General features: G+C 40.1%; 1 protein-coding gene across 1 annotated transcript; it reads left to right on the forward strand.

The window, feature by feature from the left end:
- The first annotated feature begins 381 nt into the window (after positions 1 to 381).
- On the forward strand, positions 382 to 23,396 carry ZBTB10 (zinc finger and BTB domain containing 10). The gene is made up of 5 exons (XM_014870771.2): positions 382 to 1,320; positions 8,329 to 9,226; positions 17,671 to 17,844; positions 19,757 to 19,932; positions 22,354 to 23,396. Exons 1-5 carry the CDS (start codon positions 397 to 399, stop codon positions 22,657 to 22,659), a joined length of 2,478 nt encoding a protein of 825 aa, XP_014726257.2. The 5' UTR covers positions 382 to 396; the 3' UTR covers positions 22,660 to 23,396.
- The last annotated feature ends 1,289 nt before the right edge of the window (positions 23,397 to 24,685 follow it).

Genomic DNA, 24,685 nt, shown 5'->3' on the forward strand with positions numbered 1-24,685 from the left:
GACGCGGCCGCAGCTCGCGCCCGCCCCCCGCCGGCCCCCCCCTCTCTCCTGCCCGCCCCCCGCTCGCGCCCCCCCTCCCCTCCTCTCCCCTGCGGCGGCGGCGGGCGGCGGCCGCGGTGCATTGTGGGCAGCCCGTTGTTCATTTGCCACCCGACCCGATCCGGGGCCTGTCGGGACGGAAGCGCCGCCGCCGCTGAGCGATCGAGCGGGATCCATTGTGGGCAGCCCCGCGCCCGCCGCGATCCAGGCCGGACCCGGGGGAGCGGGGAGCGAGCGGCCGGACTTCGTTTCTCTCGGCCGCCGCCCCCGCACGGCAGCCGGGCGCCTCCTTCCCCCGCCCCGTTCCCGCGGCGGACGGAGCGCTCGGCCGGGCGGGGGGCGCGGGGCGCGCCCGCCATGTTCGCGGAGATAAACCGGCGGACGCTCGCGTTCCGCGGCGGCGGCCTCGTCACCCCCGCGGCGGCCGCCTCGGCGGCGGGGGCCGAGGCCTGGGAGCGGCAGGACCCCGAGGCGCTGAACGGGCGCGGGGCGGACGAGGAGGCGGAGCTGGAGGGGCTGGAGGCCGAGGAGCTGGAGGCCACCGCCGCCGAGGAGAAGGAGCTGCTGCTGCCCCAGGACGCGGCGTCGCCCCCCGCCGCCTCCGGCCCCATGTTCGCCGAGAGGAACCGCCGGACTCTGGCCTTCCGCGGCGGCGGGGGGCTCCTGGCCGCCCACCCCGCCGCCAACAATGGCTGCGAGGCCGCGGCCTGGCCGCGGAAGCACTTCAATGGGCGGGGGGCGGACGAGGAGATGGAGCTGGAGGGCGCGGAGGGACTGGAGACGGAGGGGCTGCTGGAGGGCAAGGAGCTGGTCCAGGACGGGGGTTCACTGAGTGACAGCAGCGACGACGAAGAGGACGGCGAAGGGGGCAGCCTGGGCGACGGCAGCGGCGCCGAGGGCGGCAGCTGCAGTAGCAGCCGGCGGTCAGGGGGCGACGGCGGGGACGAGGCCGAAGGCAGCGGCGAAGGGGAGAGCATCCGGCACTTCCCGCTGGCCAGGCCCAAGTCCCTGCTGCAGAAGCTGCACATCTCCTTCCAGGGCTCCTGGCTCAAGGAGTTCCCGTGGCTCTACTACTGCCAGGAGACCGGCCTCATGTCCTGCGCCTGGTGCACCGCGGCCGCCGCCGCTGCTGCGCCCCCTGAGCTGATCATGTCCGGCGCGCCCCTGCCTGGGGGGCACGACGAGCTCTGCAAGGGCACCCGCAACTACAAGCGCACTCTGCTCCTGCGGCACCACCTCTCCGCCGAGCATCGCCTCAACGAGCCCGGCAGCGCCGAGCAGGTACGGGACGGGGAGGGGGCGGCGGGGAGGGAGGGAGGGAGGGAGAGAGCGAGGGGCGGTCGCGGCCTCCCCTTTCGCATAGGTGAGGTTTTTCTGTGCTCACGTGTGTGAACTTCTTTAAATGGCTGCTCGTGGTTGTTGTTGCCCGGCGGGCTGGACGCGCCGCCCCGCTCTCGCTTGCCGCGTCCGGAGCGGGAGACGAGCCCCCTCTGGGATTTGGGGTGACTCCCGCTGGATGTGGACAGGCACACAAACACAGCACAGTTGTTAGTGGCTGTACTCCGTTCCCGTTATCCGTCCGACGCTCGCGGGTGCCGCTTTCTTAGTTCATCTGTGTATCTCGTGAAGATAAACCGGCGATGTGGGAAAAAAGTTGCGTACGAATCCTAGTGTCACAGCACTGATTTAAATACGCTCGTTACAACTTCCTCCTGCGGTACAGGCGGAGGGAGGGCAGTGTCCGGCCAGCGACCGCTTGTGAAATGGGGGCTCGGCGGCGTGAAATTGGAATCGCTCTGCCGCGCTTAGCGGCGTGGCCCCGGTGCACTAATCGGATAACTCCGTGTATTTACGTTCTTCGCGCTGAAATCTTTTTTTCCCGATTGCGTTGCTTTAGATTGAGTTGCTGAGCAAGAAGTCTGCAATCGCTTGGTGTGTGTTTGAGATAAACATGTGGTTTCCTGAAAGCCGTGTTACTATGCCAGCGTTCCTCTAACGCTGTAGGAGTAGTGAAACTCTTCACGTTCCCCGCTAAACTTCAAATCACTGTGTTCTTGGCTGCTTTCGCGAATGAGGCAGGGTTTGTCCTAGAACATATGTGGATGAAAAGCCCCTAAAGAATATTTTTGTTGAATCAGCAGCCTTCTGCAGCCTTTTTTCCTAGGGATGCCTGCGCTGCTGAAGTTCACTCGATTGCTTCGCTGGCGTTAAACTTGCCTGCAGGCATTGGCTAGTGTTGCTTCAGGTTGGGCTAGTCCTTGAATTGTTAGGCTGTTATCCGGAATTAATTGATTAGTCACTCCGTTTTCCTGCATTTAGAATTCAGTTTTAATTAAAACACCTATCTTGGTTGGGTAGCTTTATTTGCAGTCTGAAATATAATGCAGTAGTTAGATTGAGGTTATTGCTTGAGCTCGGGGTACCTTGGACAAGAGCTGCTAGTCAAATGTTAGGGCAGGATATCAAGATTACAGGATGATTTATAAAACGTTAGATGAACGATAGTTTTCTTAGAACTACTTAGAAAATGTATGCAAGTTTTATGTGATGCTATTGCAGGACTGTAAGGGAAACCTTATGGTGCACAAATACCGATTATCCAAAATACTGATTTTGGATTCAAGATGATTAATACGACCTTTTCAGTGAGTCTGGTTCTATGGCAGCTACTGTTACAGATACTTGGTGGTAGTAGGTCATCTTAGCGGTTCCCTTCAGTCTTCTGGGGTTTGCTATTCACTCTGCAGTGTTTTAGCCAAACTTGCTTTCAATTAGTTGTTTCTAATTAAGAAACTTTCATTCTTAGTTTCTTTTACTTCTTCATATCTTTGAAAATGTTCCCGTTTTGCATAATGCTATTGCAGTATGTTCCTTGCCATCTTGTTGCCTAGTTTCTAACTTTGAGTTGTGAATGATTACTCTGTAGAAGTATGTTCTGTCACTGTGTAGCCTCCTGTGTTAGTGGATGCTGCTAATTCCTGCCACACTTGGAAGCTTCTCTCACTCTGTTTTAGCTGTATTTAAATAAAAGCTATTCCAAGCATTTTTTTCCCTACTCAGTTAACTTCTTTTCATTCTGTCCTCTTACCCCGAATCTGTTGTAAAACTTAAATATTGGGAGGATGGAAGGGAGGACAGAATATTGGCTTGTTGTCACAGTAGCCTACAAGTTAATCTAAGTACGTATTTGAAGATTGTAAGTGTTTATTTGAAGGCCTTTCATTGTCATGGGAATATTTGTAAAAATGAGTGCTTTTGTATCACTGATAGTTTAAGAAAAATATTTCTAGTAACTGTGATAATAAATGAAACAGTAGGATAGATGAGTCAGTGGTTCTTCTGCACTGTACTAAAGATAAGGATGGGACAAAGGTAGCTGTAAAGATTGATTTTTTTTTTTTAAGTGGAAAACAGTGCTTTGTGCATCCTTCTGCAATTACATTTCGGTTAAAAACTTCTCATGAGGGAAGGAATTGCAGTTTTTCAAGAGTCAGTGTAGGTTTTTTTTGTGGCACACTTTCACATTACAGTTGCTTTATCAAAAACCTGATTAAGAATCTCTGTTTTCTTTCCCTTCTATGTTTAATTTCCGTATCCTTTCATACTCTTAATGGCACTTGAATTTCTTTTGATACATATGTTTAAATTAATACCAAAACAATAGCCTCATTTTTTTCTAAATGCGTGATACCAGATACTTGGAACAAAAGTAGGTAATTTGTACCCTGACCGTATTTCCAACGTACATAATGAGGCAGCAAAGCCATTTAGATTTAATGAAACTTGGGAGAGATCTTTCAGCCTTTGTGTTAGAGACAGCACACATGTATTATGGACTTGACAAGCCTCAACTGCAGGGCATGTTTAGCAGCTGCTAATAAACATATGGCATAGTGCCACCACTCAAGCACAGAAAGGAAATTGTAGGTGTTAAGACAGTAAAGTAGTGGAAATTTCTATAGGTCTGTTGGATATTATGCTCCTGAAGAAATTAGTGATGATTTCAGTTTATTTTTGGGATACATTTAATTTGGAATGCCAGAATACATCACAAGTGGTTGCAGCTGCTATAATTCAAGGGTATTGAGCTGTCAGCCAATGCTTCTTTCTAAAACCAAATTCTTGGATCTTTTTAAAAGATTAAAAAGAATAATATTTTAAATATTCTAATTTTTAAAATAGTTTTTCTCCACATTAAAGCTTAAGGAACTCCATCTTCATCTTGAAACTACCTTTGTTATTTTTTTTTATACTGAACAGACTATTGTGTTGCAAGAATTCTAAGAAATGGATGCTTACTGGGAAATCATGGCAAAATATTTTAATTCTTTGATGAATTTGGGGCCATAAGATGCAGATTTATTGGCTGCTAGGGGTTCCTCCCCTCGAACCATCTTCTTTCTGGACATAATTTAAAGCTAAGCTTTGGAAATACTGCCAGAAAAGCTTTCTCCAGTCTAACAGGCATGTTGGTTTAAAGCAGAAGCTCTCCAAAAGGAGGAAGGCCTTTGATGTGTTATTTTTTCCATGTGAATTGGAATTGTTTGCATTATGTGAGCAGTGATGAATGGAAGTCATGCTTCAGATGTTAGAGTTACATTACAGTGTTCTAAGTTAACTTCTTGACTTACTCTTAGCAGAGCAAAGAAGTTGAGAAGGAAGTCAGGCCTCAGAGTAAAAACTACCACTTAGTGTATTTTCATGTAGTTGTTTTTATCACACTTCAAAACTACTCAGTTTGCTATTAGGCAATTAATGACATAATTTGAAATTGCTGAGTTGTCTGTGAGCAATGCTGTGTGTGTAAAATAACAGTGGGGCATCGTGTGCAGCTGAGACCATATTTTGCAATCATTTTCCTCTGTAGCTGCACATAGTTAGGAAGCTACTGATAGCTTACATTTTTAGAAGATCCATTTACCAGAGTAAGAATTAATTTGGGGGCACAGGGAACTGCTGTAGAGCAAGATGTGGTAGTGGGCAAGGGATTAAAAAATGTGGCATAACTACTTTTCGTATACATGTAGCTGAGATGGAATCTGTGGTTAGATTGGTTTGGGTTTTTTCGTAATTCTTCCTGCTCTCACTGCTCTTCCTCCGAGGGACAGAGTATGCTGATGGAGCAGTAGGAGAAAAAAAACTGCTACTAGAAGTTTAGTTTTCTGATCATTTGTTTCTGCTCCTGTTAGCTTTTGGGCAAGTTTTATTAACGAATGATGCATATAAAATAGTAATTTATCTTTGTGTATACTCAGAAAAGTGTGTTTGAAACTAAGCACAGTATTGATTTCCTTAAACAGTCTCTGTTCTTTTGCAGCACTTCTTAATCTCACCCACTGAGAGAAGTTTCTGACTTAGAACACTGAAGATTCCACAATTTTAAATGAAATTGTGCTGATTTTTATCTTTTATTCCTTACTAGTCTTTATTAAAGGATGAGGTGGTTTGGTGTTGAGGTAACTTAGTTGATGAGAATATGGGGTCTGTATTCTGAAAATATAATTGACATCTAAGCAAATACCATTAGTTCTCATTGAAAAAGCAGAACCCTTATGACAATGTGTCATGTAAGTAACAGAAGTTTGGAAATATACTTTTCCGTATAATTATTTTCAACTCCTTGCCTCCTGTTGAGCTGTATTGTATTTTTTCTGTATCCATGTCTGAATCTCTCAAAGTAATATTATTTTATTAATTTTTCTCATAATAAATGTCGGTTCTACTTGTCATACTTGGTGTACATAGACTTTAACTGTTCAGATGTCAGGACTTCATTTGAGTTGTGGCACTAGGGTAACTGTTGTACCATACAAGCAGTGAAACAGTTGGTTTTAGTACTCTAGTTAGTTTTAGAAATGTTTATGTGCCCACTTCTGTAAAGCTATAATACTAATTAAAGCTGTAATACCGATTGATCTCTTTCTCCAGCACACACCCTTATAGCTTGGACACAGGTTGCATAATACCTCATTTTTCCACTCAACCATCTGGTCTGGTCACAATGAAGATTTCAGTCTTGTTTTTCTGTAGCACATTTCTGATCTGCAGCTCCTCCTCACCATGCTGGCTTGTCCTGTTCTCAGGAAACAAAAACCCCACATTGTAAATATCAATTTATTTTTTGTCCCAGCTTGATTGGGTACTTAGATTACATTTTAACTGTGCAATTATATCTCCATTATTTAATCAGACATTTGTCAGAAGAAAAGAACTGCTGCAGGTTGTTGGGTTTTTTTTAAATTTTATGCAGTGTTTAATGTGTTCTCAGAGAATGAAATTGGCAGCTATCATAGCATCTACCTAACATTTACTCTGTGAGGTGCAAGTCACTGATGATTGACGAGTGTGACAACACTTTCGGGTACCATAATTTTCATCTTAATCTGATCCAGCGTCAGTGTAATTGGTGTTTTGAAACTATGCAGTGCTCTGTTGCTGAAGTGACAGGAAACTAGTCCAGAACCAAAATCTGTTGAGAACTTAGAGTGACAGCCTTAGCTGTCCCACATCTGGAGCAAACTGTTTCACAGCCTTGATCTGGGGGAGTACTTGGGGTGTGTCAGAAAGTACACATTAAAAATGAAGATGAGGTTAGGCAAAGATACATTCCTTGTTTTCACATAAAAGCATAATTGCTTTTATTTCTTCCTCTTCAATGAAGTGTTTCTCTGAGAAGAGTAGAGATTCAGAAGCAACTTGAATGTGACAGCAAACTGAAGTTTCTCTGCGGGAGATGCTGAAATGGCACAGCTTGTGTTTTGGTTTTCCTGGGCATTATTTGCTGCTTATAGATGTATATGCAATTTTAGATGTAGTTACAGCCTCTGTTGTCATTCCAGTGATCCACACTGGGATTATAAATTGAGATGAGTACTGATTCAATCCACTCATGCCTGTGGGGTGGAAATGAACTTTTTAAATATATATGGCTGGTTTCTGCCATAGTCCAAATTAAGAGTAGTACTTTCCTGCAATGTATATTTTAGCCCCGGCATAGTTTATGGGCTCATGACAGTGCTAACGTTACCTTCTTAATACTGATTTTGACCTGTAATGTTGAGGCTTTAACACCACCTCTAGCTTCCTAATCAGTGAGGTGTTTTAAGATGTGAGAGAAGAAAATAATGATTTGGATTGGAGCTATCCAGTTTTGAATTTTCCCTGTTTGCTAAGAATTAAGAGAGAATTTTGGAGATCTAGTATGAAACAGACTGTCATTGTTGCTGCTCCTGTTGGCAGCATATGTCAACCCATGTAAGTATGGTCTCAAATATGCCAGTCTGTTTTTTGCTTTCTCCTAGCTACTGCTTTGTAGCATCTCTGAATCATCTTTATCTAAAAATGAGTAAGAAGTCTGTGCACTAAAATCCAGTTCAGATCTCTTGACCTCTCCCTGTCTGAATTAATCTTTAATAACGAATTATGTTTTGGTGCTAGATTGTCTGAAAATATAAGGTTTTAGCAAAATTTTGAAGCAGTGTTTGAGATAACATCTTAAAAAGGTTGTGTGTGTATAATAAGTATTGTGCCAGTGTTGCCACTGGAAAGTTTGGGAGGCTTATTTCAAGGAAGTCTAAGTTAAGTATTGTAATGGAAGCTTAAGTTGGGGGTTTTTTGTCATCTGCAGTATTTTGTGTGCTTGTCATGTGATATACTGTTTAATCCTAAACTTGCTGCAGTTAAAAAGCAAAGGATAAATTATTAATTTGTAAATATGTGTAAGAAATATATTTGCTGTTATATCTATTTTAGCAATATGTTTTCTTTAAAACATTCAAGACAGAATGTGACACACAGACCTAATCTATGTATTCATATCTCAGCATGAAGAAAATGTTGAATCATTTATCAGGATTGTGCTAATTGTTTAAGTAGAGATTTCTGGGGAAGAGCAAGGGATTAGATATGTAAGAATCATCTAGTTAAATATTTGGAAAGAGAGGCTCCTGGATTTTTAATATATGTGGGTTAGGAATAACAAGTACTTCACACTCAACTATATATTTTCATAGTTTTGGCTGAAAATTCCCTTCCTTTGCCTTCAAGGCAAATTACTAGTTCTGTTTGTTTCAAACTTGGGGATAGGAAGTGCAGAATGAGAGCATGATTTTTAGTTTTCAGAAATGTCTTGTTAATGTCTACCTTTGTGACCAAAACCATCATTTTAATCAAACTATTCTTTTGTTATTTATCTTCTTTAATTTATTTTTATATCCTTATTAGAGTGCTGAAGGACTAAGGTGAGCTTTTATTAAGAGCTAATTGTTTGTGCGGTTTTTTTAATTGCAGGAGGCAGAGTTACCATCAGAACTGAATAATGAAGGATACTGTGATTTTAACAGCAGGCCAAATGAGAACTCTTACTGCTATCAGCTCCTGCAAGAGCTCAACGAGCAGAGGAAGAAAGGCATTCTGTGTGATGTTAATATTGTGGTGAGTGGGAGGGTCTTCAGAGCTCACAAGAACATCCTGGTTGCAGGCAGCCGCTTCTTTAAGACTCTCTATTGCTTTACAAACAAAGAAAGCCGTAACCAAACCACTGTTACCTATTTAGACGTTGTTGCTGTTCAAGGTTTTTCTGTCATCTTGGACTTCTTATATTCTGGTAACCTCGTGCTTACGAGCCAAAATGCCATTGAAGTGATGTCGGTGGCCAGCTACCTTCAGATGACGGAGGTTGTCCAGTCCTGCCGCAACTTCATTAAAGATGCCTTAAACATAAGTATAAAATCAGAAGCTCCAGAGACTGTTGTAGTGGATTACAACAGAAGATCTGTTAGTAGGGATGGTTTATCTCCAAGGGATCAAAAAGTTGCCAGCTTCTGGGCAACACGAAACCTTACCAACTTGGCAAGTAGCATAAAAACTGAGAATGATCCCTACCCTATTGACGAGGGCCAAATGGAAAGCTACCAAATGAATGACTGCAGTTGGGTCCAGGACAGCTCACCTGAAATGGCTGAAAATGAATCTCAAGGTGAGGGAAAAGTTTTCGTGTGGAATGACATGGGTGCACAGGGACAATCAGTTCAAGAACCTGGAAAAGCAAGAAGGAAAAACCAAACTGCAAAGAGATTTATTTATAATATACCACCTAATACTGAAGAGAACTCTGAAGATTGCTCAGTGTTGCAACCATCAGTCCCATATCCAGAAGAAGATTTGTCGTTTATTAAAGAAGAAGCAGGTAAATATTGCTTTATGTCAATTGTGTCATTTGAAAATTAAAGTCTTGACTGAAGTACCTGACTTCATAACTTTTGGATTTTATTTTTAAAATTATTATGCTGTATGAGTGGTTAATGTATGCATTTGAAGTACTGTCATTTACTTGCCTCACTTTTTGATGAATCAATAGTTCTGAAAACTTACTGCAATTCCGGAGCCAAGTTAGGGGTGGATTTGAGACACAGCTGGAACAAGGTTATTTAAATTTGTCTTGTTTCTAAAGCAGTTTAGAATACGTGCCTGCTTCAAACATGAAGGAACTGTGTATGTCGTGTCTCTTCCAGGAGCCCTGCTCTGCTCCTGCCCGTGGGGCTGGGGGATCAAGGGAGCAGTGTTGCCACAGGGGGCACGTGGGGACCCACGGCCGTGCTGTGCAGTGCCAGCAGCGCCTGGGCACTGCCGTGCCAGTGCAGGGTAATGTGGGCTGGGGATATGTTTCTCCAGCACAAGAGACCTTCATGTGCTTAGTGAGTAGTGTGACACAACAGAGCAGCTCTGGAGAAGCAGCTGTGCTGAGGAGCACTTCTGCAAATGCTTCGGGGGCGTTACTTATCTCTGGTCTCCATCTCTGGGTAAAGCTCTGCTTTAGCTTTACTTGGGAGTGTGTGCTTGTGAATTTCCTGTACTTCTCTTACTGGCTAAGCTTTGTTAGACTGCACAGGATTCCTTCTGGCTGAGCTGAGGATAGAAGCTGTGTTTCAGGAACGTGACAGTTGCTAATAGGCCTCAGGTCCACAGCAGCAGGTTAGTTCTAGCCTAACTGAAGCACTTTTAGCTGCAGATAGTGGGGATGTTGAGTTCTCAGCACCCACATAACAATGCTGCCTGTGCTGGGCTACAGTACTTGCTCTAGTTGCAGTACCCTGAAAAAGGACAACAGAGGGTCTGGAGCAAGAGCTGAGGATGTCTGTATTTGCTGCACAAATACCAAATTCCAGCCAATTTAGCATGTGCTTTCTGTTGATGATTTATATGTCTTTTACTGATGGAAATACAGAGAATGTCTACTGCATGATGCTACCAACAGTAGATCTAAATAGTTGTTTGGATTCTGTGGAATTTTGTATGTGTGCTGTGAATATTTCTTGGAGAAATAATGGAGGACATGGGCAGTGCAGTATATTTAGTCCATGTTAATTGTGTTTTTTGACAGAAGCACCGGTGTTTCCAGTAACTTGCTATGCTAAGGAATTAAATTACAAGATGCATCCATATAGCATTTTGATGAAAAGAACTGTATTGGAGACAGCATACTGAGTATGTGTTGTGGTGTCTGTCCAAAATCATTGAAAGGTCTGTGACTGCAGGGGGAAGTTTATTTTACTGAGCTGTAAAATACTAGTCAACTAATGATCTCCTTGGTATTTTCAGAATACAGCATATATGTTTCCAAGTACATGATTACATTTTCTGTTAGTGTCAGAATTCTTTTGGAAGCCATATCTAATATTTTTGTAGTAATACCTTCACTTTTACTAAGTTATTGAATGCATATTGTTTGGAACAAGAAGAGTGACTGAAGTAGGGCTTGGTATAGCTTACGTTTCACCCATAGTCTCTTCTTCAGCTTTTAGTACTCTTTCTCTTCTACTTGTGCCTGGCTCTCTTTCTTTGCTTTGCAGGTAGATTCTGTTCTTTTATCTGCTCCCTCAATGCCAAAGAAAAGGTGGAAGAGGGAGGAGTGGAGAGTTGGAAGAATGTCAAGAATGAGTTGTAGAGTAACCCGCAGGTTATACAGTAACTTTTTAGTTTTGGATTAAATTTCTTGTGGGCATGAAAAACTAACAAAAATAATAGGTACTGAGAGGCAAAAATGCATAAGAAAATGTCATCTGGGACAGATATAAGACAATTCTATAAGAAGAAAAATAAAGAATAGTAAATTCTTATGTTCATAGCTAAGGAGTGTGCTCTCCCATTTGTTGCTAAAAGAGAAACAACGAGCTTCTAGTATTAGGCTTTGTCATATTCTGATGGGGATAACACCAATGGTTATGAACTGTCAGTTACATGCAGAGTGACTTTCTGCGCCCTTGATTTAGGTTTGGGTTGGTCTGGTGCTTTTGTGATGGGAAATATATACTGTAGATATGGTGGAAGGAAGCCTATTTAAGATCACTCCTCTCACTACAAAAATTTATCCTTGAAGCCACTTCCTTGAATTCTGTAGTAAATTAGTTTTTGCAGTTGCGTACAGTTGGTAAGTATTAGATAATAAACAGTAAAAGCTTTCTGGAGCATCTGCTATCCCTCTTGTTCCAGTAAAGCAAATATGTTAAACTGCTCCTTGCTGAACATGAGTTTTTCTACATGTATGCAATAAGGATATGTCAGCTGCTTCTTCCTCTCACCCTGTGTTGCCAGTGAGTTTATGTTTAACACCTTCCCTGTAAAAGTAGCACACGGCTGAACTTCAAAAAAGCTTTAAAAAAGTTAGGATGGGTTTGAAATTCCTTGTACTGTCTTGCATTTACTTATGTTTTACTTAACTTTTCAAGCTTTCTCCAGTTTTAGCTATATTAATTAAAGTAGCTGCTTAACTAAAACAATGAATGTTACCACATATCTCAGTATTTTTGCTCCTAGTTGATAATATGCTAAAAAAATCTTTTACTGTTTACAGCTATCATTCATCCTACAATTAACCATTTACCATGGTGAAAATAACCATGCAGACAGTCAGCATATCACAGTGTTACAGAGTGTTACAAAAGTTTATGAAAGCTCAGTGAGCATAATTAATCATATTCTTAATGTCTGTTCACGGGGTGATTTTGTCAATTTTCATCACTTCTTAGGTATGTCTTTCATCTGGACCTGTTTTTGTTTGGTTGGTTTTTTTTGGTACAAGTGTCCTATCCTCAGACTTCAGAACACAGCTGTGAAGTATTGCTTATGCTTTCTAGAATTGACAGTGCTGATTTTTAGGAGACTTGCATGCAATATCCCAGTAGCTTTATGAAGCTACAAGTGTATAATTTGTTACTGTGATTTTCAGGCTAGATAATGCTGTACTCTGGTGGGAGTGAGGGAAAAGATAACAAGTACAGGATTAAAACAGGAACAGGTGGAACAGGAAGTTTTCTGACTGATTTTGTGAGGGTTCTTAAGGAATTTAATTCAGCTTGCTGTAGAAACAACTCCTTTTCAGAAGGATACAAACAGCAGTTAGACCTGCTTACAAAAAATGTAGTGATGGTCCCAGCATTTGTCATGATGCAAGGGAGGAGCGTAACACAGCTTGATTACAATAAAGACAGGTATCTTTGTATATGAAGAAATAAAGATTGATGGACTTACCAGGACATGTGTATATTTCTTGTGGGGATAAACCCCACTTGGCTGACTGTTACAAAAGAAAAGTGTATTTTTCCTACTTTTCCACGGTACTATAACTTTCAGTCAGATTTTCTTTAAACCTCAAGCTGATACCCTGATTAAAAGATTTAAGTTCCTTAGTGGACCTTTAACCACTTTATTTGCCCCATTCCCTATGTAATCCAGTATTGAAGGTGTCAAAAGCTTTTAAAAGTCATCTGAAAACACTGCAATATCTGAGGGTCAGCCTTTTCTCCATTCATTAAATTTACCTCTCCCAGGGATCATCTCAAAGACAAGCAGATCATTTCCTCACATTCTTATGGTATGGTCTGTCACTGTACCTACAACTCCAGGCAATGTACACAATGTTTTGTGTATTGCTATCGTCAATTTGCCTTTTTTATTTTTTTTAATGTGCTGGAGAAGGTGGTTTTGTGGGGTCTACAGATCTTCTCTGCCCAAAAATCCCTTTGAGTCCCAGTGCAATGCATTGACTTGTTAAAAAATACCAACCTGAAGTGCTGATGTTTTTCATTTGTGAAATAGTGATGATGATGATGATGATAGCAACTCCATAAATAAAAATGGTCCATGAGGACAATTAACTCCCCCACAAATAAATGGTCTGCATGAGGAAAGTTCTTTACTTTCTTGTATTTAACTGGTATAGTTGTTGGAGGAAATAAGCAAAACAGCTTTCACTTTCTTGGAAAGGAATTTTTCAGGAAAGGTATGATAAGTTGAAAAGCAAGTGGATAATATATTTGGCATCATTTAGTGGTCTTCTGTTGGGGTAGTTGGTGGTAGATCTGCCTCCATAGTCACGGCAATATAGTACTTTTTCATTAATAAAAAATAGTAAAAATTGAGAACAATTGGGAGCAATAGAGTATGAGTAAGTTTGCATTGGCAAAATGTCTTAAGTATGTCTGAGTCCTCTGTTGCAAGAGGCAGTTGAGCAGTAGTGAGCAGAAGAAGCCTTTTCAGAAGGAGCAAGGTTAAAGATGTGAGGAATACTCTGGAAACAAAGGGAGTACAAATTCTTTCCCCCACCTTCCTACTATGTCAGTCTTGGCAGTGCTGTTTCCTCTGTCATGTTACCTAACATTAGCAACAAATCCAGCTCTCTAAAAGCAATCCAGATTGTATCAATAGATTACCACTGCTTTCTTTGCAATTCTTGAAAGCTATTGCCTAATCACTTATCCTGTCTACTTTGTCTTTTTTAATTGATCTAGATGAGCAGTCAGTGTCAAAAAATGTAGTGAAAATTAGTGTTTTTTTCTCTTATTTTTGCAGTGTTGCCAGTGCCAGTATATATAAAGAAAAGAGAAGTTAAGTTCACTACAAACAACTGTATCTAATGCAAAATTTTGTGTCTTTCCGCTCAGTGCCCCCGGTGTGTGTCCTTTTCTATAATGACCTGGTCAATGACGTCTGTCAGTGAACTTCTCCTTATTTCCCATATCATTCCTACTCAGTAAAGTATCCTTTTCTGCCCCCCAAATCAGCATATTTCTAGTTGCAGAAGAGTGAAATTTGTCAAACTAAGGATGTTTCTGGCTTAGACATATTTTCTCTTTCTGGTGGTGCATGCCTACCTCTTGCCTTCAAAACTGAAAATCATTGTATCTTGTCTTCTGGTTATCCTTTGTCCTGAGAACAAATGCAGTAGAACATAAAATCCTTTCACAGTGTTTTTGATTGCTTTTGTTAGTTGTGTAAAAGCTACACAACCACTTCATTTTATTTCACACTGTCCTTTTCTCAAATAAACATAGTGTGAATTTTAGTGCTGATGGTTAATCAGCTTCTTTGTGTTCTGTTTTATCTCTTATAATTTTGGTTTTGCTTGTCAGATTATCAGATCAGATTATCGATAGCCTTTTATCCATGCAGGCTAGAAGAATGGGTAAATGTTTGAGGTTAATTGACATTTGGATTATTAACTTACACTTCTTAGAAATCAACTAAAGTGTAAAAAGGTAACCTTCGATCAGAGACAAGTTGTGGTCAGGATATTATTACTTCTAATTAGTTGAGTTTTTTGGTTTTTTTTCCCCTAAAGATCTGCCTTACCTCTCTGTACTTTCCCCCTTTGCACCCCATCCCCAGTCTACCAGTATGACTGCATCCATAGTTGCTTTCAGCCTCCTATCAAGAGACTATCATTGGGCTTTAAGTTGACCAGAGCAGGTCAGATGATGATTGTCTAGTTTTGCAAGCAGGTTTCACAGGGCAGTAGCCTGGGTGAGAGGAGAAATAGGAGAAGATATTATGAGCCACACGGATCTGTAAATATGTTGTGTCCTGGAAACTTACTGGACTGTGGGCTCTATATCCAGCTGAGGAAGGTAGTAGAGGCTAGGTATTGCACTTCCAGCTTCCAGTCTGTGTGTAATTCAAGTCTATCCTGTTTGGATGTGCAATTAGACACTAAGGATGCCTTTTTCATGGTTTTGTTTTGAACACATAAAGTGTGTGCTTAATCTAGAAAGCAGATTTTCTGGGTCAACGAATTATTCTAAGAATAAGCATTAGGTTAATTATTATCTACTTAGTCATGTATACAGGGACTGAAGCATGTGTAGCAACCTCTTATCTCTTGTGGTATCTGTGCTGGTGTTCTTTCATGTTACAGTGGGTCTTCTCTTCCAGTTGGAGGTTGAAAGATTTAGTAGCTATTATCTACGCTACATGGCAGCTCTTAAGTCTATTTGACTCTATGCTGAATCTTGTGCTAAGGTCTCAAACTATGTAGGGGCTTGAGCTCCTAAGTTCCCTCAAACTTAAATGCCAGCTGTGTACATAAATGTTCCTAGTGAAGTGTAGTTTGTGCCCTCTTGAATACAGAAGAGTTGTCAAAGTGGCAGTGTTATAAAATGTGTTCAGCTTGGTCCAGCTCTGACCTATGGTCACAATAGTGCCTGTATGCAGCATAACGTTACTTCTGTGTGCAGTAAAGACTTGAGGCTGTTTGATCTTACAGATACTCATCCTATAAGGGAGGGAAAAGTGATTGAAATATTTTATTATGGACTGGCCTTTAACTGTTCAGCTACAATTCTAGTATAGGAAGAAAAATCTATAAAGAAAGGATCTAATACTTTAAACATTATAAAAGTAGGTGGGTTTTCTTTTCCTCTGCTGGATCCTGAAGCCTGCTGTAATTTGGAGGCTTTTATCCTTAAAATCAAGTTATTTTTGCTCTTACCCAGACTGTACAACACTGCTTCCTCACTAATCCTTTCTTGTGTATTACAGAAGGAGGTCTTACTCCTCACCTCAAAGGAATGTGTAGTTGGCTTGTCTATAGGGTATCTGTGTTCTATTCCTTGAGCTGTTGAGATGCCATTGCTGGAGTCCATCACTCCAAATTAGTATAAGGAATTCTTGCCTGTTTTGGACATAACAGAAATTATGTTAGTAATTAAAATTAGAGTCAGTAATTGAAAAAAATGTCCTCACTGCTTTGTGTTTCTTGAGGGAGATTTATTCCCTTCCCGCTTCTTTTATAGAAAAATAGGTAGTTAGGTGAGCTAAAATACTGCTATTTCTCTTCTTCATTCACTCAAACTCTGCTCTAGTGGAATGCCTAGTTTGGCAGTCTTGATCCAGCCTTGTCTGATGGATATGATAGAATTATAAGCTTCCTACTCGTTACGTGATATCCTTTTGAACTGTTGTCTTATGTTGCAAACCAAATAATTGCTGCCAATGGTAATGCTGCCTGAACAGTAAATAAAACTACTGTATGTGTCTCATGCTGTGAGGATTTGTAATACGTACTTTTTTCCAGTAAAACTGCAAGTTGGAAGTATTTATATATGCAGCTTGCCACTAGCTGCATGAAATTCTGGTTTAGCCTAAGAGAATTTCCTTTCCCAAAAAAATCCTTAGAATGAACAGTATAGGGATAAAAAGAGATCTTTGGACTATTAAAATGTGTAGTTTCAGGCTTGAAAGCAAGAATGCATTTCCTCAAGACTTTTCACAGTGGTGACATTGGGAATCCAGTGTGAGGACCCAACTACCATCTAGAGAAATAAAAGGAAATCTGCCAGTTACCACTGCAGTTTGTTTATTTTACAACTGTTTGCCTGTGAGCAAAGTAAGGGATTTATGAGTTCATGTTTTCCAGCAAACTCCTGTCTTGGGAATTGGGGTGAACATTGATTTGCACTATTGCCAGAAGAGCTTTTGCCCAACAAATATGATTTTGTAAAATTCTTAGTGCAGCTTTATTGTGTACTATTTATAGTTCTCTTCTCTGTGCTCTGAAACAGTGACTCCATGCTCACTGATGCAGTTCTTCCTTGTTATAAAGTATGGAATGAAACAAGCAAAGATCTTAAGGCATTGTTCACATCTGAATGGCTTTATTTTTTTTAAAGAGGAAAAAAGGATACGGAGACAACATAAACTGCAAATGATCATGTCTTAAGAGCAAATGTAAATATGCAAACTAGTCTTTTAAACTGTTATATTCCAAGTAATTATGGTCTCTTGAATTGATGTGATTATGGAGTAATGGAGATGATTATTCAGAAAAGGATTTAGACATAGCTGTAGGATCCTTTATATAAATGAAGGTATTTAAAGCACTATATATATACCATGGAGATATTTTAAGGCAATAAAAACACTTCATGCCTCTAGTAGAAAATACTCACTTTTGTACCAGCTAGACTGCCTGTGGCAGTCCAGGTGAAGTCACTGCATGAAGCAGTTTCTAAAGAGAATCCAATGGAAAACCTTTGAGCCCCCTCATGCTGATAGTGAGGAATACATATCCTTACCATCAAAGTCCCTGTAGTATGAAAAAGGCTTTGAATTTTTCTCAGGCTGGGGAGAAGTTATGGTGCTGTGGAGTGTAGTTCAATGGTCTCATTTCATTGAAGTTAGGAACACAGTTATTTCTTGTTTGAGTATTGAATATTATATGAAAACGTGCTATAATTACTGTTTTAAGGTTAAAAACTTTTTTGTCACAGTTTAAAAAGGATATATATTTTAATAAACAGATTAGATTGATGACTGATTAGAACCCAGGAAGCTAAAGTAAGAATGTGTCTTTAATAGCTACTTCAAGTGACTTCAAGTATGGACTGTTGCCGGGTACTTCAAATGACTTCAAGTACGGATTGCTGCCGGGTACTTCAAGTGACTTCAAGTATGGGCTGCTACCGGGTACTTCAAGTGATTTTAAGTATGGTTTGCTGCCAGAATCTTGGCCGAAAGAAGCTTGGGAAAATGGTAAGTGTATCTGATGGAGAGTAGTTGGATTTTTTTCCTCTGATAGGGGCTCTCTATCTTTTGTGTCACTGCTTGTAATATTTGATAATTCATTTGAAGAGTTATGAGATTACTTCATATTCTTCCATATCATTTGTCTTTCTGGATAATGTACTTCCTTGGAGGGAGGAAAAGGAATTCAAATGTGTGGAAGAGTAAAAACAGAATGTGATTTATATCAGTTCTTATGTTGTGACTGATTGTGAAAGTGCCTGAGGTCTTTAATAACCTGATAGCTGCCCCTCCCCTTTCTAAGCTAAATACAGATAAATGGCCTTTGAAATTGAAAACTTGAGTGGTGAAGATATGGAATTAAGTATAATTTTAAAAGGAGATTCAGCATATGTCTTGCTATTAAAAATAAAAAACTTCATTTCAATAAATGTTTTTAGTTCAGTGCAGCTGTAATTAAGCCTTCTTCTGTCAGTTCAAGCAAGCAATTATCTGTAGTTATTTTTCTGTCTGAAAACATACTGAAAACACACTATGTCTAAAACAGTTGCTTCTACAATACATAAAGTCTTCAGTAAAAAAGATATCAAGTACTGGGTAATAGTAATGCTTACCTATTCTCTTTAACTTTGAGCTGTTACTGGGATGTAGCTTATGATTTCTTTTAAATATTCTGGAGTTTTCAATAAAAGAAATTTGGTCATCAGAAAATGAAATTCGCTAGCAGTCAGGAAATTAGAAGCTGTGTCTCAGGAGGTCTGCCTGTTCTTAAACCATTAAATTCCCATATATCTTACAGCCCTGATATCTGCCTGTGTAAGACTTAGTTTTCTGCATGTAAGCCATTATGTGATACTATGTTGACATGTAGCTCACAGGAGTGCTCCAATATGCAAACTTGTGAATATTAGCAAAATGTAACTTCCATGTTATGATGGATTTGGAAGCTCAAAGGAGGCAACTCTAAATACACGCCTGCGAGCATGTGTACATAATGCAAAATTACTTATGTTTTCTTCCTGCCAGCCTGAACATTAGAAACTCTTGCACATAATCGTGTAGCCTTAGCCAGTGCTTTATGGATGCTTCTAGATAGTTATGATTATGTTCATAAATTCTCACCTGTAGTAAATTGAGTCAGTATGCTATTATCAAAGTCATCCTTGTATTCCTGTGTGGCCTTGTCTACATCGTAGAATCCTGTGTTGTTCTTTTTCACGTAGTAATGGGCGCAGCTGTATTAAACCTGTTTTGCATATATCCTTTGAGCAAACTATATAATGAGCTCTCCATCATAAGGAAAAAGTGAGATATTGCTGCTTCCAGAAGTGTTTTCTGCTATTTTTATTTTTACTGCTGTTAGATCAGAGTTGAAAATAGGTAAAATCTAAACCAATAACTTCATTTTTGAGAATTTCAGGATTTGACTGTCTCTTAGTGTCCTACTCCTTCTGTCAATATTCATTCTTACATAGTTATACTTTCTTTTTATTGATTTGTCAAGTCAGATCTTGGTAGACAGTTCCTGCATGTAATTTTAAGTAGACTATTGGGAGAAAAGACTGACTGTCTAAATGTTGCAGAGTTAGAGGGTTTCCAATCCAGAAGAAAGTGTTTTCTGGTATAACTGATGTCTAGGAAAATGGAACATTGTTAAATTGTAGCTTACTTACTTCAATTCGTGAAATAAAATTTCTGTGGTAGAAATGCTTTGGTTACAAGTAGGTAGTAGAATTGTACATGCAGAACTTAGCAGCATTTGTGATTTCTGCAGACTGACATTGTCCTGATTTGGCTGATGAAAAGTCACGTGTTTTGCTTTGTTTTGTCACCTGTTTATTTTTGAGCACCAGGCAGAACATATGTAAATATTTTTTGTGTGTTTCATCATCTTTTCTCCTGATGGCTTCTTGTCTTGTAGGTGATTCCTCTGCTTTAATCATGAACAAGCTGAAGTGTCCACACTGTAATTATGTAGCCAAATACAGAAGAACACTAAAGAGACACTTGCTCATTCACACAGGCGTGAGATCTTTCAGTTGTGACATCTGTGGGAAGCTGTTTACACGAAGAGAGCATGTAAAGAGACATTCCTTGGTAGGTAATCTCAAGTGTTCATGTGTATGTATGCACATGTATAAGTGGGGTTTTATGGGGTTTTTCAGGTGTTTTGGTAGTTGGAACAAACTGTTCTCTGATTTGACATAATGTAAATTGTTGTATTTTCATCTGAAATGGATGAAGTTAAACATTTCTTGGATAACTGCCTCTTGTTTTCTTAATGGAAAATGCAGTGTCAGTGAAGACAGTCGTTTCAAGATTATTTTGAAAGTGATGTGATAAAAGGATGCAGTGTATATAAATATTCTATAGATAAGGAAAAGCAGTTTTGGTTTAGCTTTACTGCAGTAGAACAGCACATCTTGGTCTATAATGCTGCATCACTGTTTTCTGTGAGGGCACCCTGTTAATTCAGCAGTTGCACAATATCTTGGGGTAGTTCTGAGATGTTTATTTCACAGCTAGACAAAGCTATAGTATAGTATCTGCTCTGAGATTAGGAAAGAATTAAAAATACCGGATGTAGAAAGTAAACGTCTGCCTGACTTGCATTCTGCCAGAACCATAACCAGCAGTTCAGCTTACCCTGTCCTGTGCATGTTGCATAACTCAGGATTTCACTTGAGTGTTTGTTTATCTGAGGATCCAGAGAAAGTATTATCTGTCTTGGGTATTTTGTAGGTACTTTGTATCTAGTCTATAAGGAAATTAAGACTTCATTATAGTATATACTATATAAAATCCAAGGTGTGTTTTAGGGCAGTAACAAAAGCAAGATCATATTGGTGGTGAGAAAATAATAACATTTCTCCAAGCTGTGATTTTAAAAATCCCTTCATTTTGTAAGATTTTTTTTTAGATGGAAAAGGTTAGTACATGGAGTGGGGTAAATTGCACTTCTCCAAGGTGCTGCACTTGGGTTGGAGCAACTCTGTGTCTATCCAGGCGAGAGCAGCCCTGCTGGGAAGGACTGGGGATGCTGGTGGGTGAGAGGCGAGACATGAGCCGCCAATGTGCTCATCCCAGAAAGCCAAATGGATCCTGGACTGCATCAAAAGCACTGTGGGGAAGGGCACTCTGCCACTCATGAGACCCCCACCTAGAGCACTGCATCCAGCTCTGGGGTCCCCAAAACAAGAAGGATATGGAACTGTTGGAACTACTCCAGGCAGGGCTATGAAAATGATTGGCGGGATGGAGCATCTCTCACATGAAGAAAGGCTGAGAGAATTAAGGCATTATTGCCTCATTGATGGCCATGCTCCTTCCTTTGTGGCTCACCAGAGAAGACAGAAACAGTGGGAGTTGGTCTAGTAGGGAGAGTAGAGTGGAACTTCAGTTTTCTGTCCTGCAGTGTCTGATCAGGACTTGTAGCTGAAGGGGTTTTTTTTCCTACAGGAAAGGAGATGAAGTCAGACAGTGTGAAAACAGCTGTGGAGTGAGCTCAGTGCAGTTCTGTGCTTTAAGTGAAGAGTCCTTTCCCTGATGAAGTCAGAACACTTTTCCTGGTTTTTTTCATCCCCCTCCCTTCCCCTTTCAGTTCAATGAACCTCAAACGTTCTGCCTTGTGTGAAGTATTGTAAGGAGTCTAGAGGCTGAGGAAAGCACATGTATCAGCTGTACAGATTCTATAGCAGAGTTGAAGGAACTATTTGTATCGTGACCTAATTTCTTTTTCCCCTCATCTGGGTGGTAATTTCTCTTTTATCTAAAATTACAGCTTTTTCAATGGGACTTCAAATGAGATATTTAAGCACATAATTGTAATCTGTTGTGGAAACACCAGATAGAAGAAAGAAGTCTTCAACTTAATTTTTTCACAGATAATAACTAATATACATGGTTGCTGAATTCAGTAACTTGTACAAGCAACATACTTCCAAATTAGAAATTAAAGTTTATGGTTAATCAGCAGAAGCCTTCTAATTTTACACACGGACTCAAATACAGGACAAAAAATTATCTAAGGGACCTGGAAAATTGATGTTGGTTTTAATTGTGTTGGGAGGGAGAGGTCATGGAAGAAGAATTTTGCTCTTTGAATTCTTGAACTTAGTAAGTCTTGTTTGTTCTTAATATTTCTAGAATTTAAAATTGTAAAAAGAATTTTTCTAAGTGAGTTATCTTGTGTGCAGTGTAAGAGTTTATGCTGCTCTCATTGCTTCTGAGCCTTGTTTTGTACCCAGAGGAGTCATGAACTGACCAGTTGAGTCAGAGCAGGCACCCTGCTGAGTTCCAACGAGGTGCTTTGTTTGTGGGAAGTAGCTCATATCTATTGAGGAATACATAAATAGATCTCCAGAAGTCCTTTCTTACTCTGAACTGTGTGGTGTATCTTTTGGAAAAGTTAAAAATAGGAATTTTTATTATTATTGTTATTGTTAATAGTTTTCTAGCACTCTTTGCAAATGTAACCTGATATGCCTATATTCAGCTGTTAAAATTTCTCTTCCATAGGTGCATAAAAAGGATAAAAAGTATAAGTGTATGGTGTGTAAGAAGATTTTCATGCTAGCAGCCAGTGTTGGAATAAGACATGGATCACGACGTTACGGAGTTTGTGTAGACTGTGCAGATAAATCTCAGCCTGGAGGGCAAGAGGGAGCAGACCAGGTGCAGGACACAGATTTCCCTAGGGATGAAGAATACGAAGAAAATGAAGTGGGAGAAGGCGATGAGGAGCTCGGTGATGATGTAGAAGAACAGAATGAGCAGTCTCGATGGGATGAAGGCGGGGAAGTTTGTATGCCTTTAGATGACTGACAGAGCATATGACTTCAGGGTGCTGCAAATGGACACTGTATGGATTGACTGTTTGGATTTTTGGACTGAAGGCTTGCGAAATCTGGTACAGGCTGGATGGTAGTTAAATTGCTGTGAAAATGTAGGGTCAAAGCCTTATAGCAAAAAAAAAAAGGATTATTAATTTTTTTATGATATTTGCACAGGACTGTACAGCATACAACCGTTTGGTTGAATTATACAGAGTCCTCACATCTACAGTCAGTTATCAAAAGAAAAATGTATTTTTTATTATTTATAGGCTATAGCTACTTGGGTTCTATTCAGACATAGTAGTAACTGTAATTATGTTACACATTCATGTATCTGTTAACATGAATGAAGAAAATTGCAACTTGGTATGGAAGTACAAAGACAGCTTTCCCAAATGCACTGTTCTTTCGTCAGTGAGTCAGTGAAGCTAATTTGGGCTAGTGGCTCATTTTCCACAAGCATGTCTTTGCCATACAAACCTTACCTCTCCCGTAATCTGATAGGTGAAAGCCAATCATGTAAATGTGTCACGGATATTGCCAACACCGTATTGAAATTTGGGTTGAAAACTTCTGGCTCTGTGCTGGCAGGTGCTATGGGTGATAAGCACTGGAGAAGCTGTTAATGGCATTAATTTAGTGTCTGTTTTTTAAAGACGGTTGTTGTTGATTCATCAGTTTCAAAATGATAATACAAATGAAATAACCAGTAATGAAAATAATAGACTGATCTGGGGTCACAAGAGCATGGGTAGCTCTTGTGCCACTTGTCAAAAGAGACAGTCATGCTAAAAGGTATCTGATGTAATAATGTTTATTCCCTCTTTTAAGGCCCCCCTTCTCTCAAAATTTTTTGGTTTCCCTGGTGTATACCTCAGTCCCACAGAATAAAAATACAAGGAATGGAGAAAGTGTCATATTAAAACAACTTTTTGGTCAATAATTTCTTACTTGTCCGTTTTTTGGCTAGTTTATGTGATGTGAATTGGACACTAGGCTATTGTGCCCATCGTTCATCATTGAACACAAACTATTTTTTATTCTTTTGTACTCATGAGTTGTTGTTAGTATTTAATATAAACAAATTACATTTAACTTGCTCATTTGCTGGAATTTTTTTAAAGAAAAACAAGAAGTCCAAAGCAAAATAATGCTCTTTGAGTTGTCTACTTTTCAGGAGGATGTGCTCCCTATACTCTTTGTTTCAGACTTTCTAGGAGGCATTGAAACTTGAATTTTCGTAGCCACGTAGTTTTGTTGGTTTTTTTGGGGTTATTTTTCCTAAGCTTATAATATTGTACCAATGATTTCAGGCCCCTTTCATAGGGAGGGGAGGGCATTACACCTTCACCTTAAACTCGTCTGTGTTGTCTAGCCTAAGGCAAGTGAATTCAGGCAATCATTGAAACAATAAGTCTGATTATTATGTCACAGTGAGTAAATATGCAGAGCATTTGTCATGACACATAGCTAGGCCAGTGTGACAGTACTGTACAAAAACAATTGAGGGTCACCATCTTTTTCAACTTTGTTTAATTTTAAAATTGAGTATATTTTTTCCAATTTTATGTCAGGTAACTAAATTATGGTAATGAGACAAGGAATTGAAAAGTAAAGAAATTGAAAAGTAGTTGTGTGGATAACTTTGAATTATGCTTTGATGGACAAAATCTTACTGGTGCTCCATCTGATCAAAGTTGGTATGTATTTAAAGAGATAAGCTTTACTGTTGTCCATAGAACAGTAACATAATATTAAGACATTGTTTTTGCTGATTGAAACTGAGATAAGTTTGAACTACAGTTATATGGGAATTAAAATGCTTTTTTTATCATCCACTTGTTTCATTGGTAGTTTCCACATCATTGTAAACCTGACATGAATAGTTTTTTTGGGGAGGGTGGGGAGGGCGGGGTACCTTTTTTTTTACACTGAAGATTACATTTTATTCTCATTGTTCTAGACTGAAATGAGTAATGTGTAATTCTGGTGGGGTCCAAAGTAGAAATTAGTTG

The sequence above is a fragment of the Sturnus vulgaris genome, chromosome 1 (assembly GCF_052056855.1).
Source record: "Sturnus vulgaris isolate bStuVul1 chromosome 1, bStuVul1.hap1, whole genome shotgun sequence".
NCBI lineage: Eukaryota > Metazoa > Chordata > Aves > Passeriformes > Sturnidae > Sturnus > Sturnus vulgaris.